This window comes from Penicillium diatomitis (genome assembly GCF_028827545.1).
Source record: "Penicillium diatomitis strain IBT 30728 chromosome Unknown utg000003l_segment0_segment0, whole genome shotgun sequence".
In the NCBI taxonomy this organism is placed as follows: Eukaryota; Fungi; Ascomycota; class Eurotiomycetes; order Eurotiales; family Aspergillaceae; genus Penicillium; species Penicillium diatomitis.
Genome location: NW_026623175.1, coordinates 3206535 through 3221749, shown reverse-complemented (window position 1 = coordinate 3221749; position 15215 = coordinate 3206535). Strand labels below are relative to the sequence as shown.

The window sequence follows — 15215 nt, the reverse complement described above, 5'->3', positions numbered from 1 at the left end:
CTTTTCTCACATTCTGAATGACGGGACCTGACTTCGTTTCCACTGGTCAACGCACGACGCGGTGATTGCCAGTCACCCTTTTTGAATGAGAGATCAGCGCTGGTGATTGTATTCCACGTCGAATGCCTTCTACAAGAGATTTATCTGTGCTGAAAATAAGATTTCAAGGTGTTTTTAGCCTGGATGGCCGAACTCGGACTAGTGCAACCCGCTACGATGATCAATCATGCTTGTACAATGAAGTGTATAGTCGCGTCCTACTTTGTGCATTGGGATATAGACCGAGTATACGGTGAGCTCCATTCTCCTTGTAAAAAGATAGCCAAATCATACGAGCTACCGGGAGGGTCTCTTTTTGGGCCTGAGAGAATGAGACGGTTGAGCTGGAATTCGCGTCATTAGCAATTTTCATACTTCAACATGAAAAGTGGATGTCTCCTACGCAGCACAGACAGATTGGGTGCCGTTCATCGACCGAAAATGCTCGCCATTTGCCAAATTTTAACGATACAAAATTGCCGAGACTACTGAATTGAAATACTTCCGTGGCGGGCACGAGAGCAGAACAGTGACGGACGTTCTGATCCTCGCAAACGAGACAAATGCGTGCATTTCCGGACCTGGCGTGATGACTCCTAAGGCTGATCCACCCCAGCGGCGCAATCCCGCAGGGTCCACCGATGACTCGACATGCGTGTACCTGCTACACAATTTATTTCTGTCCCCGCGGCTGTCCCTCCTCTCCATATTTCCTTGTATACCCCTCCTCACCACCCCACGATATCTATTCACAATGCCCTCTAGGCACGAAATCTCCTACTTTGGCGCTGGCCCAGCTCCTCTGCCCACTCCCGTGGTTGAGGCCGCCGGCCAGGCCTTCGTCAACTTCAACAACTCCGGTCTCGGCCTGGGAGAAATCTCCCATCGCTCCCCCACCGCGAACAAGATTCTCGACGACACCAAAGCCCACCTTACTGCCCTGCTCGATATCCCTGATAACTACGAGATTCTCTTCATGCAAGGTGGTGGTAGTGGTGAATTCAGCGCCGTAGTTCAGAACCTTGTTCCGGTCTGGATCGAGCGCCGCCGCCGCCGTGCCGAAGCCGACTTGTCCAGAGCCAACCCAGATGCCGACAAGTCTCACATCGATGAATTGGTCTTCCAAAGGCTACAGAAGGAAGTCGATGAAGAGCTGAAGCTCGACTACCTTGTCACGGGCTCATGGTCCCTCAAGGCCTCCCAGGAAGCTGCTCGATTGCTCGGTTCCAAGTATGTCAATGTGGCGGTGGATGCTCGCAAAGCGAATGGCGGCAAGTTTGGCAAGATTCCCGCTGAAGATACCTGGTCATTGACCCCGACCAAGCGGGAGGGTGGTAAGGGCTCTGCGTTCGTTTACATGTGTGACAACGAGACTGTGGACGGCGTGGAGTTCCCGGCATTCCCCAAGGCGCTGGAGCCTCAAGGCCAGGATGCCGAGGACGAGCGCCTGATTGTTTCGGATATGAGCTCCAACTTCATTAGCCGGAAAGTTGATGTTAGCAAGTATGCTGTGATCTTTGTGAGTGATCACTCCGAAACAAAATTGGAATTATGCCGTGTGTGTGAAACTAATGCGTGTGACTGTAGGGTGGTGCTCAGAAGAACATCGGTGTCACTGGTATCACGATCGTGATTGTTCGCAAGGATCTTCTGCCCCCTCTGACTGCCACACCCCCTCCAGCTTTGTTGCACCGTTTGAATATCGGAGGACTTCCCGGTCCGGTTGTGCTCGATTACGCCACCATTGCCAAGAACAACTCTCTCTACAACACTCTCCCTATCTTCAACCTCTGGGTTGCCGGGAAAGTGATGGGTGATCTCATGGACATCTTCGGCGCCCAGAAGGTCGGCGGCCAGGAGAAGATTGCCGATCAAAAGGCCGAGCTCATTTACGGTGTCTTGGACAAATACCCCCAAGTGTACCAGGTGGTCCCGGACAAGACCGTCCGCAGCAGAATGAACATCTGTTTCCGTGTCTGTGGCGGTGATGATGCCAAGGAGAAGGAGTTCATCGCCGGTGCCGAGAAGCGTTCGTTGCAGGGTCTCAAGGGTCACCGCAGTGTTGGTGGTATGCGTGCAAGCAACTACAATGCCGTGCCTTTGGAAAATGTCCAGAAGCTGGTCAAGTATCTGGAGGACTTTGCCTCAGGACACTAAAATCTTTTATCTGATCCGAGAGCTCAAACTAAGAACCAACGACCCTCCGATTTCAGGCACCTCAAGAAAGTGAGATCATCTGGATTGGCACTCTACTCTTTGCTCCAGTTGACGGGTCGGCTTCTCTCACTGAGGGTCCTATGCGAGCAGAGGGATCGCGAAAAAAAACCTAACCCTACGCAAAAAAAGACCATGACCGACATAACTTCCTGTCATTGTTTAGAGGCGGTGTTCACTAGCGCAACGTATAATATGATACACATGATTCCCAAAAGAAAGGCCTCTTTTGCTGAAAATATATACTTACAGCTTCCAAACAGCCCAGCCCTTAGGATTCAATTCTTTGATAATTCCACGTAGGGGACCTTGAAGCTCTGTGCCTTGGGCCCATACCTTAGGACCAGCCATATAACTGATGAAGCCCTCTGGACCCGAGACCAAGATCAAGTTGTGAATGTCTTGGTCTTCGCCTCCACCCACGGGCTTGATAAATTGGGCCAGGTCCTGTTTCCCGATGAATCGATTCTCTTCATCCAGATAGTAATCCACCGTCACTTGTCCAGGGTACTGTGACTTGAGCGCTTCGAGTTCCCGCACAATCAGCGACGGCTCCTGTGGCGAAGATACTCTCGTATCCACGCCGTCGTGGACTGCATTTGATGATGAGCCGAACCAGCCTGAGAACCACGATCCGCTTGCCGAGACCTGTGTCGTGGCATTGAGCGTGTCACTGACACCACCCAGGCAATCTGCCCTCAATCGACTGGCCCAAACGATATGGATCTGTGGTCGATTCGTGCTCGTAGTCCGATTCAGCAATGAATAACCCGCCTGCAACGCAGGCGCAATTCCTGTCCCACCCGCGATGAAGAGAATCTTCCGAGTCTCTTCCGGAATCGCGCACTCGATCTTAGGTCCGCGCAATTCGATATCGGCCCCTGTATTCAAAGTATGTAGATACCGCGACACCTCTCCAAAGGGATCCTTGCGAATGAAGAATCGCAGATACCCTTCGTTTTCTTCGTCGACAGACAGCCCGGTCGCTGCTGTTGTAGGCAATGGTGTATATTCTCGGCCGATTTGGAGCTGAGGCTGCTTGAACATGACACTCCATACGCCCGCCCGCCAAGCTTCTTCGTAGATATCGTAGTTGCTGTCGCTGGGGTACTTGGGACGTAAAGTGAATAGACTGCTCGAGGGGGACACGGGCTCTCTAGAGACCAGGCAGTATTTGGTGAATGTTTCTGGGTTGAGCTCTGAAGACTTGGGAGATTGGGCTCGAACGTAGGCGCCTCCACTGGCGGCAGCGACGCTCACAAAGGCGATTGCTAGCCAGCGGGCTTTGCGAGACGGAGTGGGCGCATTTGCGGTGGAGGATGCGGAGGAGCTGGTAGATGCATGACGGCGCGATCGGCCACCGACCGACTGCAGAGTCGACCTGCTGCAGCTACAGCGGAAGGAAGCGGGTATTGACGATTTCATGGAAGAATATGAGCGGAGGGAAGACTTGGTGAATAGTGAAAGAACGCTTTAGCCAGAACTTCCATCCAGAAAGCTGAAAGACCGCGGGGAAAGCGTGGAAATTGGGTTGGACCACCGTCGGACTGCCGATTGGATGATCGTCACTCCTTCTTTCATCCACAGGCCCCCTTTGGCGAAACTTTTGCATCGATCAACTTGGTCTCGTGGATACTTACCTCCACTCGAGACAGTCACTTCTCTCGAGGTTCAGGAGAGAATCATCTGAGACTTCAACCCCAATATTGTCTGTTGTCCAGATTCGACGATGGAGAGACTTGGCGGCTTATCTTGAGATACCCTTGAATCGACCAATTCCTCTGTCGCATCTGTTCTCGACTCTTTCTTTGTATAAGCTTACGACGACCGCTCCCTCACGTTCTCTGCAAAAGAGAACACACAAGACATGTCGAGTCGCACATTCGCTTCCGATCCTCGAAATGGTAATCTAACTGCACCTCGAGACTCATTAGAGCTCGCCTCGCTCGCGTCCTCCTCGCCCGCCTCCGTAGGTGGCTCCTCTCGTTCCTCGTCCCCCGACGGAATTTCCTCGTCGCGCAAGCTTTCCTTGGAAGATGAAGACCCTCTCGCTGGCGAACAAGGGGACGTCTTCTTAGAGACTGGTCGTCCGCGGCACCCACGATCCTACTCGGTCTCGTCTGCCTTCGACTTTGGCCGCAACTTGTTTCCCTTGTCGCAAACCCAGAGCGGATATGCGCCGCTGGGAACGCCGTCGGCGCTGGACCGCTCAGGAACAAATGGATCGTTGGAACGGAACAAGACATTGACATACTTGAATGGTCTGTCTTTGATTGTGGGGTTGATCATCGGATCGGGCATCTTCTCTTCGCCTTCCCAGGTCAACGCCAACGCTGGGTCACCGGGTGCGGCGCTCATCGTATGGGCCATAGCAGGGTTATTGGCGTGGACGGGTGCGGCGAGCTATGCGGAGCTAGGAGGCGCGATCCCTCTGAATGGCGGCTCTCAGGTCTACCTTTCCAAGATCTTCGGCGAGCTACCAGGGTTCCTGTTCACTTGGTGCGCAGTCCTAGTATTGAAGCCAGGATCAGCGGCAATCATTTCGATCATCTTTGGCGAGTATGTTGTGCGCGCATTCGTGGGAGCTGATGTGGAGCATGTCAACCCATGGATCAATAAGGGTGTTGCGCTGGGAGGCTTGGTCGCGGTCACGTTGTTTAACTGCATCTCCACGAAGATTGCTACTCGCATTGGTGATCTCTTCATGTTTTTCAAATTTGTGGCGTTGTTGGGGGTCACGATCACTGGAATCGTGGTCGCCATCACCGGATTCTCGGCCAAGGGAGGTGCCAATCAGGAATGGAAGACCCATGGCTGGTTCGAAGGGACGAATACCGAGATTTCAGACTTTGCAGTGGCGCTGTACGCTGGACTATGGGCTTTTGATGGATGGGACAACGTAAGTAATATCTGGAATATGAACCGCAAGCTTGCTACGGCTTGGTCTGAGTCCCGATGCTGATACACCTTCTTATACCAGACAAATTATGTCACGGGCGAGTTCAAGAATCCCAACCGGGATCTTCCCCGTGTGATTCACACGGCCATGCCGTTGGTTATCCTGAGCTATTTGATGGCCAATGTGTCTTACTTCCTCGTTCTTCCGCATGATACCATCGAAGCCAGTAACACCATCGCCGTGCAGTTTGGTCGCAAAGTCTTCGGCCCTGTCGGCGCTCTTGTCCTCGCACTCGTCGTTGGTGCTAGCTGTTTCGGCGCTTTGAATGCAACCACCTTCACCAGCGGTCGACTGGTCTACGCCGCTGCCAAAGAAGGCTACTTGCCCGCCGTCTTCTCTCGCATCGGTCTGGGCAGCTCTACGGCCCCAGCACCTCCCGCTGGTGGTCGTCTTCGTCGACGCTCGTGGGCAAGAAGATCCTTGTCACGCGTATTTGGTGACGAGACTGGCCTGGGATTCACTCCGATCAATGCCATGGCTTTAAATGCTGCTTTCGTCGTGGTCTACATCTGCGTCGGCGAGTTCAGTACACTGGTCACATTCTACGGCGTTGCGGGTTACACATTTTACTTTGTGACCGTCCTGGGTCTAATTGTGCTGCGCATTCGTGAACCTCGTCTCGAAAGACCATACCGCACATGGATCACGACACCAATTATTTTCTGCTGCGTCAGCTTGTTTCTCCTTAGCCGTGCCGTCATCGCCGAGCCGCTCCAGACGCTCATCGTCGTCGCGTTCATTCTCACTGGTATTCCTGTGTACTACTGGCGCATTCACCAACGCGATGGTTCGACCGGCCTTGCAGGATGGAAATTCTGGGGAAAACGTTCGCGATGACCATTTGACGGAGTATCGACCGAACATACCTATAAAAATCAAAGCCGTGACACGACATCATGGCTGACTGGCAATTCAGAATGAAGCAGACCACGACTTCTGCGCTAGAATGCCACTACTAATGATTCGCTTAATAACACATAGATAGATAATATGTCTTCTTCATTCACTTCACATTAGCCCTTCACACGAGCCACTCGCATTATCGTTTCTCAGCCATGAGGGGTTTACTACCTGTCATTAAAATAATCGAAGACCCCAACAAAATTCCCAATATAATGCACATTCGTAAAAAAGACGCGCACTGCCGAAATGGAATAGAGAAGACAGAGCAATGGCATTACTCGACGCCTGTCGGCTTGATCTTGGCAGCTGGCGCAGTTGTCCCGGTTCGCTTTGGGATGAGCCGATGTCTGTGCTCTCGATAGGAATGAAACAAAGTCAACACGCAAACCCTCAACTTCAAATGAGTACAGGTCTTGGTCTGCGCCTATTCTCTCAGAGACCATCTCCAGTCATAGCGAGCGTTTGCCAGAATTTCAAATCCCGACGACGATTGTGGTAGTTTATCGAGATATTAGAGCATCATGAATTGAATTTCGTATGTAGTACATTTTAAATCATATAGAACAATCTAGAGCAGATGCAAATCCTTGCGTGTCAGGTCTTTCCCGACGTGACTACTTCTCGGGAAACCCTCATATCACCCAACGGTCTATAAGACCTCCATTTCCAAGCTGGTATCTTTGCAGCATACATATTATCAATCTCAACAAAGGTCCGGCCTCTTGTTTCCGGCATATAGAAATAATAGAAGACGAGAATCGCAGCCATACACCCCGCAAAGACAAGGTACGTCTTCGCCCCCAGTCCTGCCGCATCCGCAGATGTTAGCTGTGGGACGACGAGCGTGGTGATGACAGCAGTGAGTGCCTGGCAGGCGATTGTGTAGGACATGGTGTGATGACGAAGCTTAGGGGTGGCCATCTCTGATGGCATCAGGGCGGCAAGGGAGGAGAAAGAGGACGCCCAGAAGAAATTGAAGATAAAGGACAACGCGGCGACGGCGAGGATGGCATGCTGGTTGTTGGGGTAGAAAGCGAGAACACCGGCGATCAGGTCGATGACGAAGAGGATGGACATGCCAAAGAATGCGGTGGGTCGACGGCCGGCTCGATCAATGATTAGAGGTGCGACGATTGTACCTGCTAGGGTACAGCACGAGGCGATAACGGTGAGCGAGAAGGCATCGACGACACCCAATTGTGTGAGAAAAACCGTGGCGTATGTCGTTGACAAGATAATACCGGAGACCTGATTCAACGAGTAGAAAGAGCCTGCGACAAGAGTGCGCCGAAGGTGCTCTCGTTTGAAGATATGCCAGAATTTGACCTGTGCTCGCATATGCCGAGTTTCTTTTTCCCCGAGCTGCATCAGACGCAGTTCGTCGTCGACTTGCTCGTCCGTGAATCCGCGCAAGTTGCGGAGATTGGCACGCGCTTCATCTAGCCTATTCTTGGCCACGAGCCACACGGGACTCTCCGGGACTAAGATGGTGAGGAGGAGAAGGATCACCGGGATCGCTGATTGAATGACAAGCGGGATTCGATAGGATAAGTGTCCGCCAAGTTTCTGCGTACCCCATACGATAACCGTGCCGACAACTCCGGATGTGAGGTTGAGAATGTTGATTGAGGTGACGCTTCGCCCACGCATAGAAGCGGGAACCACCTGTAGCGGATTGATGACATGAGTCAGTACAGTGCACATTGTGCCGTGGTCTAGGGTTTTCAAATTCCGAGTTGCGATTGACATACCTCTGATAGGTACAGTGGAGCAGTGGCCATCGCAATACCCATTGCGACCCCATTGATGGACCGGCCACCAACAAAGGCTCCTAAATTTGGCGCAAAGACCTGCAGTAGTCCTCCGCCAACGGAAACGACATATGCCAAAATTACAGGCCATTTGCGGCCTAGATAGTAGTTCAGTGGCGAGCTGAGCAATCCTCCAAGGATAGACCCAACCAACGGAAGCGAAAAGACGAGGTCTTGGTTACGCGCCGTGAGGACCAACCGACCCGTGACTGGGTTAGGACCTTGATATTTGTCGACCTGATACAGTATCAGCGTTAGTTGTTTCTAATTGTCCTGAACGAGACTTTGAAGTCCGACGCGCGCAGCATTGGCATAGGGAGACAATAGGATCTCGAGTATGGGGACCAACTCACAAAAGCAGGCAGCGCTGCCACCGGCGAGATCAACTTGTCATCGTATCCAAAAACAAATGAAGCCGCACAAAAGACAGCACAGGCAAATACCAAGCGCCCATTCACGGCGCCTTTGCCACGAGCCAAATCGCCAATGTCCTTGACCTGAGCTGTCCTGACGACTTCCCCGCAAGAGATTGTCATGATGGACCGATGTAAATCCGCCCAGCACGAGAGCTTGGATGCAGGAAGACTGGATGGACCAGACGAGCTATTTGCCTTCACGGCAGATTCGAGCTGATCCTCTCCCCTCGAAGGAAGATCTTGCACGGTCATTCAGCCTTATCTAGGCGATTGAGACGACTTGACAGACCCTTAGCCCTACAGCCTCATCGAATGCCCCACCGTTCGTTTCACAGGCAAGCGCAGGTGGGTTTACCCCATGGAGAAGGCAGGATTCCGATAAATGGGTCTATGGATCCTCTCCTTTAGACTGGCAGGTCGTGCCTGGTGGATGATATTCGAGCGGTCTTTTTTTTCTTCTCCCAATGTCCGGTTTTGGAGACGTCAGGGTTTCGCCGAGGTTTTGCAGGTCAGCTGAATAAGGTTTCAAAGTTAGGGAAGAGGATTCTGTGGTCGTCGCATTGAGGCTGATGGGAACCCGATCGGAGTGAAGTTGCGTTGGTTGATGCTCAGCAGTCACATGCTCCAACTGGCAGTGAAACCTTATCTCATCCTGGCTTTCTCTCTAGTAAAGCTTCGTCGAATTTTAAATTTGACGACCTTGTCACTTGTCTCATGCATGCCTCCAACTCCGTCCAGCACCGAGATTCTTCCGATGATCCACCGCCAAGATCGCCAAATGACAAACGGCTACTTAGACCGCACCGCTATCCCGCTCGGGACCGGACATTTCTCCGTCAGTTTCTGCGTATGCAACGGAAGAGTGTGAGAGTGCGTTTAAACAAGTCCATCAACTTAGACAAGCCCGCATAATGCAATCCGAGATGAATTGACAGTTCTATTTCCAGGCTCACTTGCATGATTCATGGCGCTAGTCGAAGCTTTGGTAACGAACCCCATCGGAGTTGGAATTAGTACTCCAACGTGTCCAATCTATATCTACCCGACCTTTTCCTTATTCCGAAATTGTTCGCTGAGCCGAGGCATGTTTCTTGAAACCTTCGCCTTGACCCTGCGCTTGTCTTGACAACAACTTTGACTTGCACTGCTCAACCGTCAAGAAAGGAAGAAACCCGAGCACTTCTCAAAAAGTTATAAATTTAATACCAGAAGATGTCAGTCTTGCTGAGTACCCAGATCTCTCTGAGCTCAGAGATCAGAGACGAATGTTCTCCAAAGGCATCAACATATTCTATGAATGATCAGGACACAAGGATGGCTGCTTCAAAACCATCCTTCCACCTATCGGCCTCTAATGGATGGATGAATGACCCGTGTGGCCTGGGTTATGATCCCTTAACAGGACTATACCACATGTCCTTCCAATGGAATCCTTCCGACAATGACTGGGGCAACATTTCCTGGGGACACGCCACATCCACAGACTTGGTATCATGGAGAGTCTCCTCTACGCCGGCATTGACGCCGTCTACAGAGTACGATCGTTGCGGAGTGTTCACAGGGTGTCTGCAAGCAACGGATCCTGGGGGAAACCCGGGTGCCTTGACCGCCATATATACATCGGTTAAACATCTGCCACTGCACTACACTCTACCGTATACTTTCGGCTGCGAGTCTCTCAGCCTGGCCGTCTCGAAGAACGGTGGACGGACTTGGGAACGCCCAGACTGCAACCCGATTCTCGATGGTCCTCCAGAGCATCTCTCTGTGACCGGCTGGAGGGATCCTCATCTAACGACATGGCCAGCAGCTCAGCAGACCAACCCAGTGGGCCAGGGTCAAGACCAAGTCAAGAAACCTGCCAATGGAATCGTTGCCGGAGGCGTCGTCGGTCGAACGCCCGCAATCTTTGTATATCAGGTGAACCCGAAAGATCTACGACAATGGACATACACAGGCTTGCTGGTCGACATTGGTTTAAACTTTCACCCGTCGCGCTGGTCCGGAGACTTTGGGGTCAATTGGGAAGTGAGCAATTTAGTCACTCTGACAAACGACGCCGGCGACTATCGGGAGTTTGCGATCATGGGCGCTGAAGGATGCTTGCGCGCCAACAATTCTCTCTGGACCACGCATGGTTCAGCACAACACAAACGACAACCTCGCTCCCAATTATGGATGTGTATCAATCGGCGGGCAGAGATTGGACACGACGAGGTGTTGGCGAATTATCAATTTGGAGGCCACTTCGACCATGGCTGTTTATACGCCGCCAATTCTTTCTGGGACCCTGTCACTTCTCGACGGGTGGTGTATGGATGGATCACCGAGGAAGATCTCCCGGATGAAGCTCGGCATCGTCAGGGCTGGAGTGGAGTCATTTCGATTCCTCGCGTGGTAGAGTTGAGAACGATTCGTGGCGTGGTGAAGGCGCGCAGCTCAGAGTTGAGCTCCATTTCGTCTGTTGAGCTTGTCCCTGACGAGAGACCTTCGGCTGGTCCAAGAACATACACCATACATACATTGGGAATCAAACCAGATCCAAGAATGACGTTAATTCGGAAGGAAGCCGCCAAAGTGTCCGACACGCTCGTTCATCGATTACCGACTGCTCTGGGTAACTCATCTAGCGAGTCGCTTGCCTTAAAAAGCTCGCGATGGGAAATCAAAGCCGAGTTCAAGGTGAATGCATCCTGTGATAGGGTCGGAATTGAGATTGGTCATCTATCAGGTACGTACGAAAGTTCACTTGAAGCTCCGGCTATCGCGTGATTTTCTCTCAGTCGTTTCGTTCATCACTCCATCACTCTCGAGACATCCCCTTTCACCTTAGACACTATACTTTACATCTGTGTCTTCACTCCGTCAACGCGACACTCAATCTCTAACTATTTTCCAGCAGATCACACTCTCAAAACAACACTCTGTTGGGCCCCCTCATCCGAAACATTCACAATCCACCGACCAACCCTCAAAGACCAGACCATCAACCATGGCTACGAATCCGCTCCACACACTCTATTCTCTTTCAAAAACAACAGCTACGACCGCAATCGCAACCGCAACGAAATAGACGATCGATCCAAGCACAACACACAAGATTCAAAAACAGATATCTGCACCGAAAGCCAACACAAAGAGAAAGACACGGCCGAAGTCGAGGAGACACTTCAAATTCACGCATTTTACGATTCCTCCGTGCTCGAAGTCTTTGTCAACGATCGCACGGTGATTTCTACGAGACTCTATACGCATCACTCGCACCTGTCTCTGTCTCAATCCCAGCCTCAGCCTCAGCCTCAACCACAAACTGATTCCCAGGCCTTCCCATCGGAGCAGGATCATGGGTTGAGGTTCTTCGCTGAGTCCACGGTAGAGGACGAATGTCCGCCCGCGGTGCTGCTTAAGGCAGATATCTGGGATGGACTTGCTGAGACGATACGGTTTTTAATCTGAATGCTATGGAATAGAAGTCATGTACATGAAACGATTCAACACGATGAGACGAGATGAGATCAGACGAGCGCAGACGAAAAGCCTGAATGACTTGACACGGCATGATTGAAAGACGTCTCGAAGACAGATTCAACCGCCATGTAGACTGGGGGAGGTGCCGGGCAACCTCTACCTGTTTTCATGAATGATGAACTTAGACATAGAATGACAACCTTCCAAGCTATAAGGTATTGATAGAAATACCCATTGCGGAAGTTGGGCCCACAAAAAGGGTACACCATGTTGTGGTGGGCAAATGAAGTACACTTCATTGCTAGATGGATCGTGTTTAAAAACCTCTTTGTGATAGATCAAGAGCGCGCACTCTTCCTACTAACCTAAGACAAATTTACACCAGCGTCAAATAGACCATTACAGTGAGTATATATTCTTCGCCTACACGCCTCAGTTCCGCTTCCATCAAAAGCACACAGCGCGCGACCGGGTATCAAGGAATAGTCAGACAAATGGAGATGGTTATGTCCATGCAGATAGATGGATAGATAGATGGGTGGTGATAAGAGTTTATCCAGGATTCTTTCAAATGCGTTAGCAAAAACGCACTGCCCTCTAGCGTGATCTCCCAACCACTTAGTAGCAAATGGGGACTGGATGATATGGGGAGAATTAAGGGACTCTTCACAAAGCAGTCAATGCTCCATTGCAATATCAAAATGGCCCCTACTCTTTATCGGACCTACCCAGATCTTCTCACCCAGTTCCAGAACCTTGCCCGGAATTCCAATTGCCCGGGATCTGCAGAGCCCGCAAATGAGCCTTGAACTTTTCCACGAACGGATGGTTTCCACCGCGAAAACTAGTCAACAACAAGAGGAAATCCTCGGCCATGGTCTGTGGTGTAGAGGTCTGGGGTATTGAGTCGGAGAAATTGCCGAGGGAAGTGATTCCTGTGCCAAACGGCGGGTTGATATTGCAGAGAATGTCCATGGCGCCGACAGCTATGTCGTATAATTTTTCGGTCTTTGTAGAAGCATCATTAGCAGATTGGTCCCGGACCACATGAAGAAAAGAAAATGAGATTAAATCGGGGTTAACTCACAAATCCAATGCCGTGAGCTTCCATCGAGCTCAACCTCAAGGACCGACATAGCTGAATCGTAGACTCTGCAATGGTAACCGCAAAGCGAAATGTCAACTCCGGCCGCTCAGACTGCGTCCGCAGTAGTCCATGGTGCAAACACGATAGCCAAACGCGATTCTGCACCCATTTCTGTGTGACAAAGACGTCTGCCGCCTGCGTCTCACGCAGACCGATCGGAAGGAGTGCATTAGAGTCGTTCGAATCGCCTTTGGCTCGCTCGAACCAGTCGTACCCTTTGTATCGCTCCGCTTGACTGACACGTTCGAGGCTGTCGTACATACTCAGAGCTTTCACTTCGGTGAGTCGTGAACAGTACCCATTGCTCAGGTCGCAGCGCCGGCTCCAGCACCATACAAAATCTTCGTCTATCACGTCAAAGATCTCCATCAGCCGAGCGAGACCCATCATCCCTTCGGCGTCTTTTTCGTTATGTACGATGATGCCCGAGACGAGACTGTGAGTAGCGTTGTGTAGGAAATCATGGACGGATCGCATGCTGAACCCCGGCCTTCCGGAAAATGATACCGGGTGAAGTCGTTGCAAAGCATATGCTCTGTACAAGACGGATGTTAGATACTTCCAGGACCCACACTTCCCCTGTCTTACAACGCACCTTTCTGTAATTGAGAGCACAAGATACGTCCGTAGCCGTTGCCCCTTTTCATCACCAGATAGGTCTCGATAGGACTCAGGATCATTCAGTCCTAACGTAGATGCAAGATCGAGGGCTTCCCTCAGCCGTAGCCAGGCTGCGTTATGTTGATTGCTGCCAAACAGACAGCCGAAGAGGAAAAAGCTCGTCAGAACAGCCTCGATAGTAGGGTTTTCACCAAAATCGGAAGAGCTGCGCATCTTTGTCGCCTCATTCATCATTGACCGAGCCTGCGTTGCGCGTGACGAGGTGGTTGCGCGCTCGTTGATCTCAATAGGTTGCGTCAGGGAAAATGCGCATAATGATAATAACATTGCGCCAAACTGTGTGTTTTTTCGATGCTCCTGGAGCATCATGCGGGTGTATAATGACGAACGACTTAATACCGGGACTGTTGGATGAAGTCGGTCAAAGTATACATCTAACCAGGGGATCATATTCGCTTCATTGATCGAGTCCGGCCAGAATCCCTCCGGCTGCTGGCTCTCCGAGGATTGTATCGACCCTACGACGGGTGAAAAGGGGATGCCCTGAGGGTCCGCCGCAGACAGGTTCATAGTAGAGACGTCGGGAGCGGGCTGAATGATGGACGGAAGGGACGGTTTCAGGTATATATTGCTGCCGGGAAATTCAAAGACGGGGACCTGCGCGCCCAGATTATCTGGCAGCCAATATTCGACATCCGGACGTTCGTTCCATCCCACACTAGCCCCGGATGAGTCGAGAGAGGCAGTTTCACCCGCCCACGCCTCTGCCATGTTGGGGGGTGGATTTGGAGCAACCAGCCCGGCTGGTCCATCCATCGCTATTGTTGTCACTTGAGGCTGTGTTGCGGACCAGGGCGCACCCGGCATCTGGCCGGACTGGGTCGATTCCACGCCCGAGGATGGACCATGATATCCAAAGGGTTCTTCTTTGGGTACGGATGGCTCCTGCGAACTTCGAGACGGGACGTTGGTCTGTTGCTGACGAATCTGCGATACGCGACTGTTCCGGCACCGCAGCAAGGCGCGCGCGCTTTCGCGTTAGTCCATTTGCATAGTACGTCGTCGTTCAGTGCGCGTCGGTTCATATGCAGCAATCTTGCGGATGTGTCCGGATATGTGTGGTCCTGGATATGGTCTCGAGACGTGAGGGAAGGTTTTCTACTTACTGTCCTGTTGGTCCGCGCTTCTTCTGCGGCTGTAGGAATGTACAGTCAAAGCCCATGGACTGGCATGCTTTGCAGGGTTGCGACAAGCTACACTATAGCGAAACCCGTTAGACGCGTGCCTTTTTTTTTGCTTCTTCCTGCGCATTGGGCCCCCAGCCTCGCGAATGCTTCGAAGCCGGGCTTTTGCACGCGCGCTGGGACGAATTTTCGAAGGTATTCGCCCCAGCGATCCAAAAGGGAGGCTTATCGGCATCTTCGCTCGGCCAGGGTAGGCGCAAAGTCTCTCGATTGCGTCCGACAGTACGCGGGCATACCTTGATCTTGCGGAACTTGCATTGATCGCACGCCCGCTTCGCGATCGTTCCCGAGGTCTTATTGCGGGTGCGAATAGGACCGGTCGAACTGGCCGACGGCGACCCTGAGCTCGTAGAAGCCATGGCGCCTCCACTCCATTAAGGCTGCGATGGAGGG

The 15215-nt window shown here is 51.8% G+C and overlaps 6 protein-coding genes across 6 annotated transcripts; 3 read left to right on the top strand and 3 right to left on the bottom strand.

Annotated features, from left to right (window-relative positions):
* Positions 1–793: 793 nt before the first annotated feature.
* N7539_003196 (O-phospho-L-serine:2-oxoglutarate transaminase) lies at positions 794–2196 on the top strand (the record flags this gene model as incomplete). The annotated part of the gene is made up of 2 exons (XM_056932798.1): positions 794–1558; positions 1627–2196. 2 exons carry the CDS (start codon positions 794–796, stop codon positions 2194–2196), a joined length of 1335 nt encoding a protein of 444 aa, XP_056792757.1.
* A 303-nt stretch (positions 2197–2499) lies between these two features.
* On the bottom strand, positions 2500–3678 carry N7539_003195 (cytochrome b5 reductase family protein; the record flags this gene model as incomplete). Its single annotated transcript, XM_056932797.1, has 1 exon — positions 2500–3678. One exon carries the CDS (start codon positions 3676–3678, stop codon positions 2500–2502), a length of 1179 nt encoding a protein of 392 aa, XP_056792756.1.
* Positions 3679–4120: 442 nt separating this feature from the next.
* N7539_003194 (putative amino acid transporter) lies at positions 4121–6049 on the top strand (the record flags this gene model as incomplete). Its single annotated transcript, XM_056932796.1, has 2 exons — positions 4121–5152; positions 5234–6049. 2 exons carry the CDS (start codon positions 4121–4123, stop codon positions 6047–6049), a joined length of 1848 nt encoding a protein of 615 aa, XP_056792755.1.
* Positions 6050–6709: 660 nt separating this feature from the next.
* On the bottom strand, positions 6710–8594 carry N7539_003193 (uncharacterized protein; the record flags this gene model as incomplete). Its single annotated transcript, XM_056932795.1, has 3 exons — positions 6710–7780; positions 7867–8163; positions 8280–8594. 3 exons carry the CDS (start codon positions 8592–8594, stop codon positions 6710–6712), a joined length of 1683 nt encoding a protein of 560 aa, XP_056792754.1.
* Positions 8595–9656: 1062 nt separating this feature from the next.
* Positions 9657–11798, top strand: N7539_003192 (glycoside hydrolase family 32 protein; the record flags this gene model as incomplete). The annotated part of the gene is made up of 2 exons (XM_056932794.1): positions 9657–11073; positions 11245–11798. The coding sequence occupies 2 exons, from the start codon at positions 9657–9659 to the stop codon at positions 11796–11798; spliced, it is 1971 nt and encodes a 656-aa protein (XP_056792753.1).
* Positions 11799–12548: 750 nt separating this feature from the next.
* N7539_003191 (CeGAL family transcription factor) lies at positions 12549–15181 on the bottom strand (the record flags this gene model as incomplete). The annotated part of the gene is made up of 5 exons (XM_056932793.1): positions 12549–12818; positions 12898–13492; positions 13553–14578; positions 14745–14836; positions 15059–15181. 5 exons carry the CDS (start codon positions 15179–15181, stop codon positions 12549–12551), a joined length of 2106 nt encoding a protein of 701 aa, XP_056792752.1.
* Positions 15182–15215: the final 34 nt, after the last annotated feature.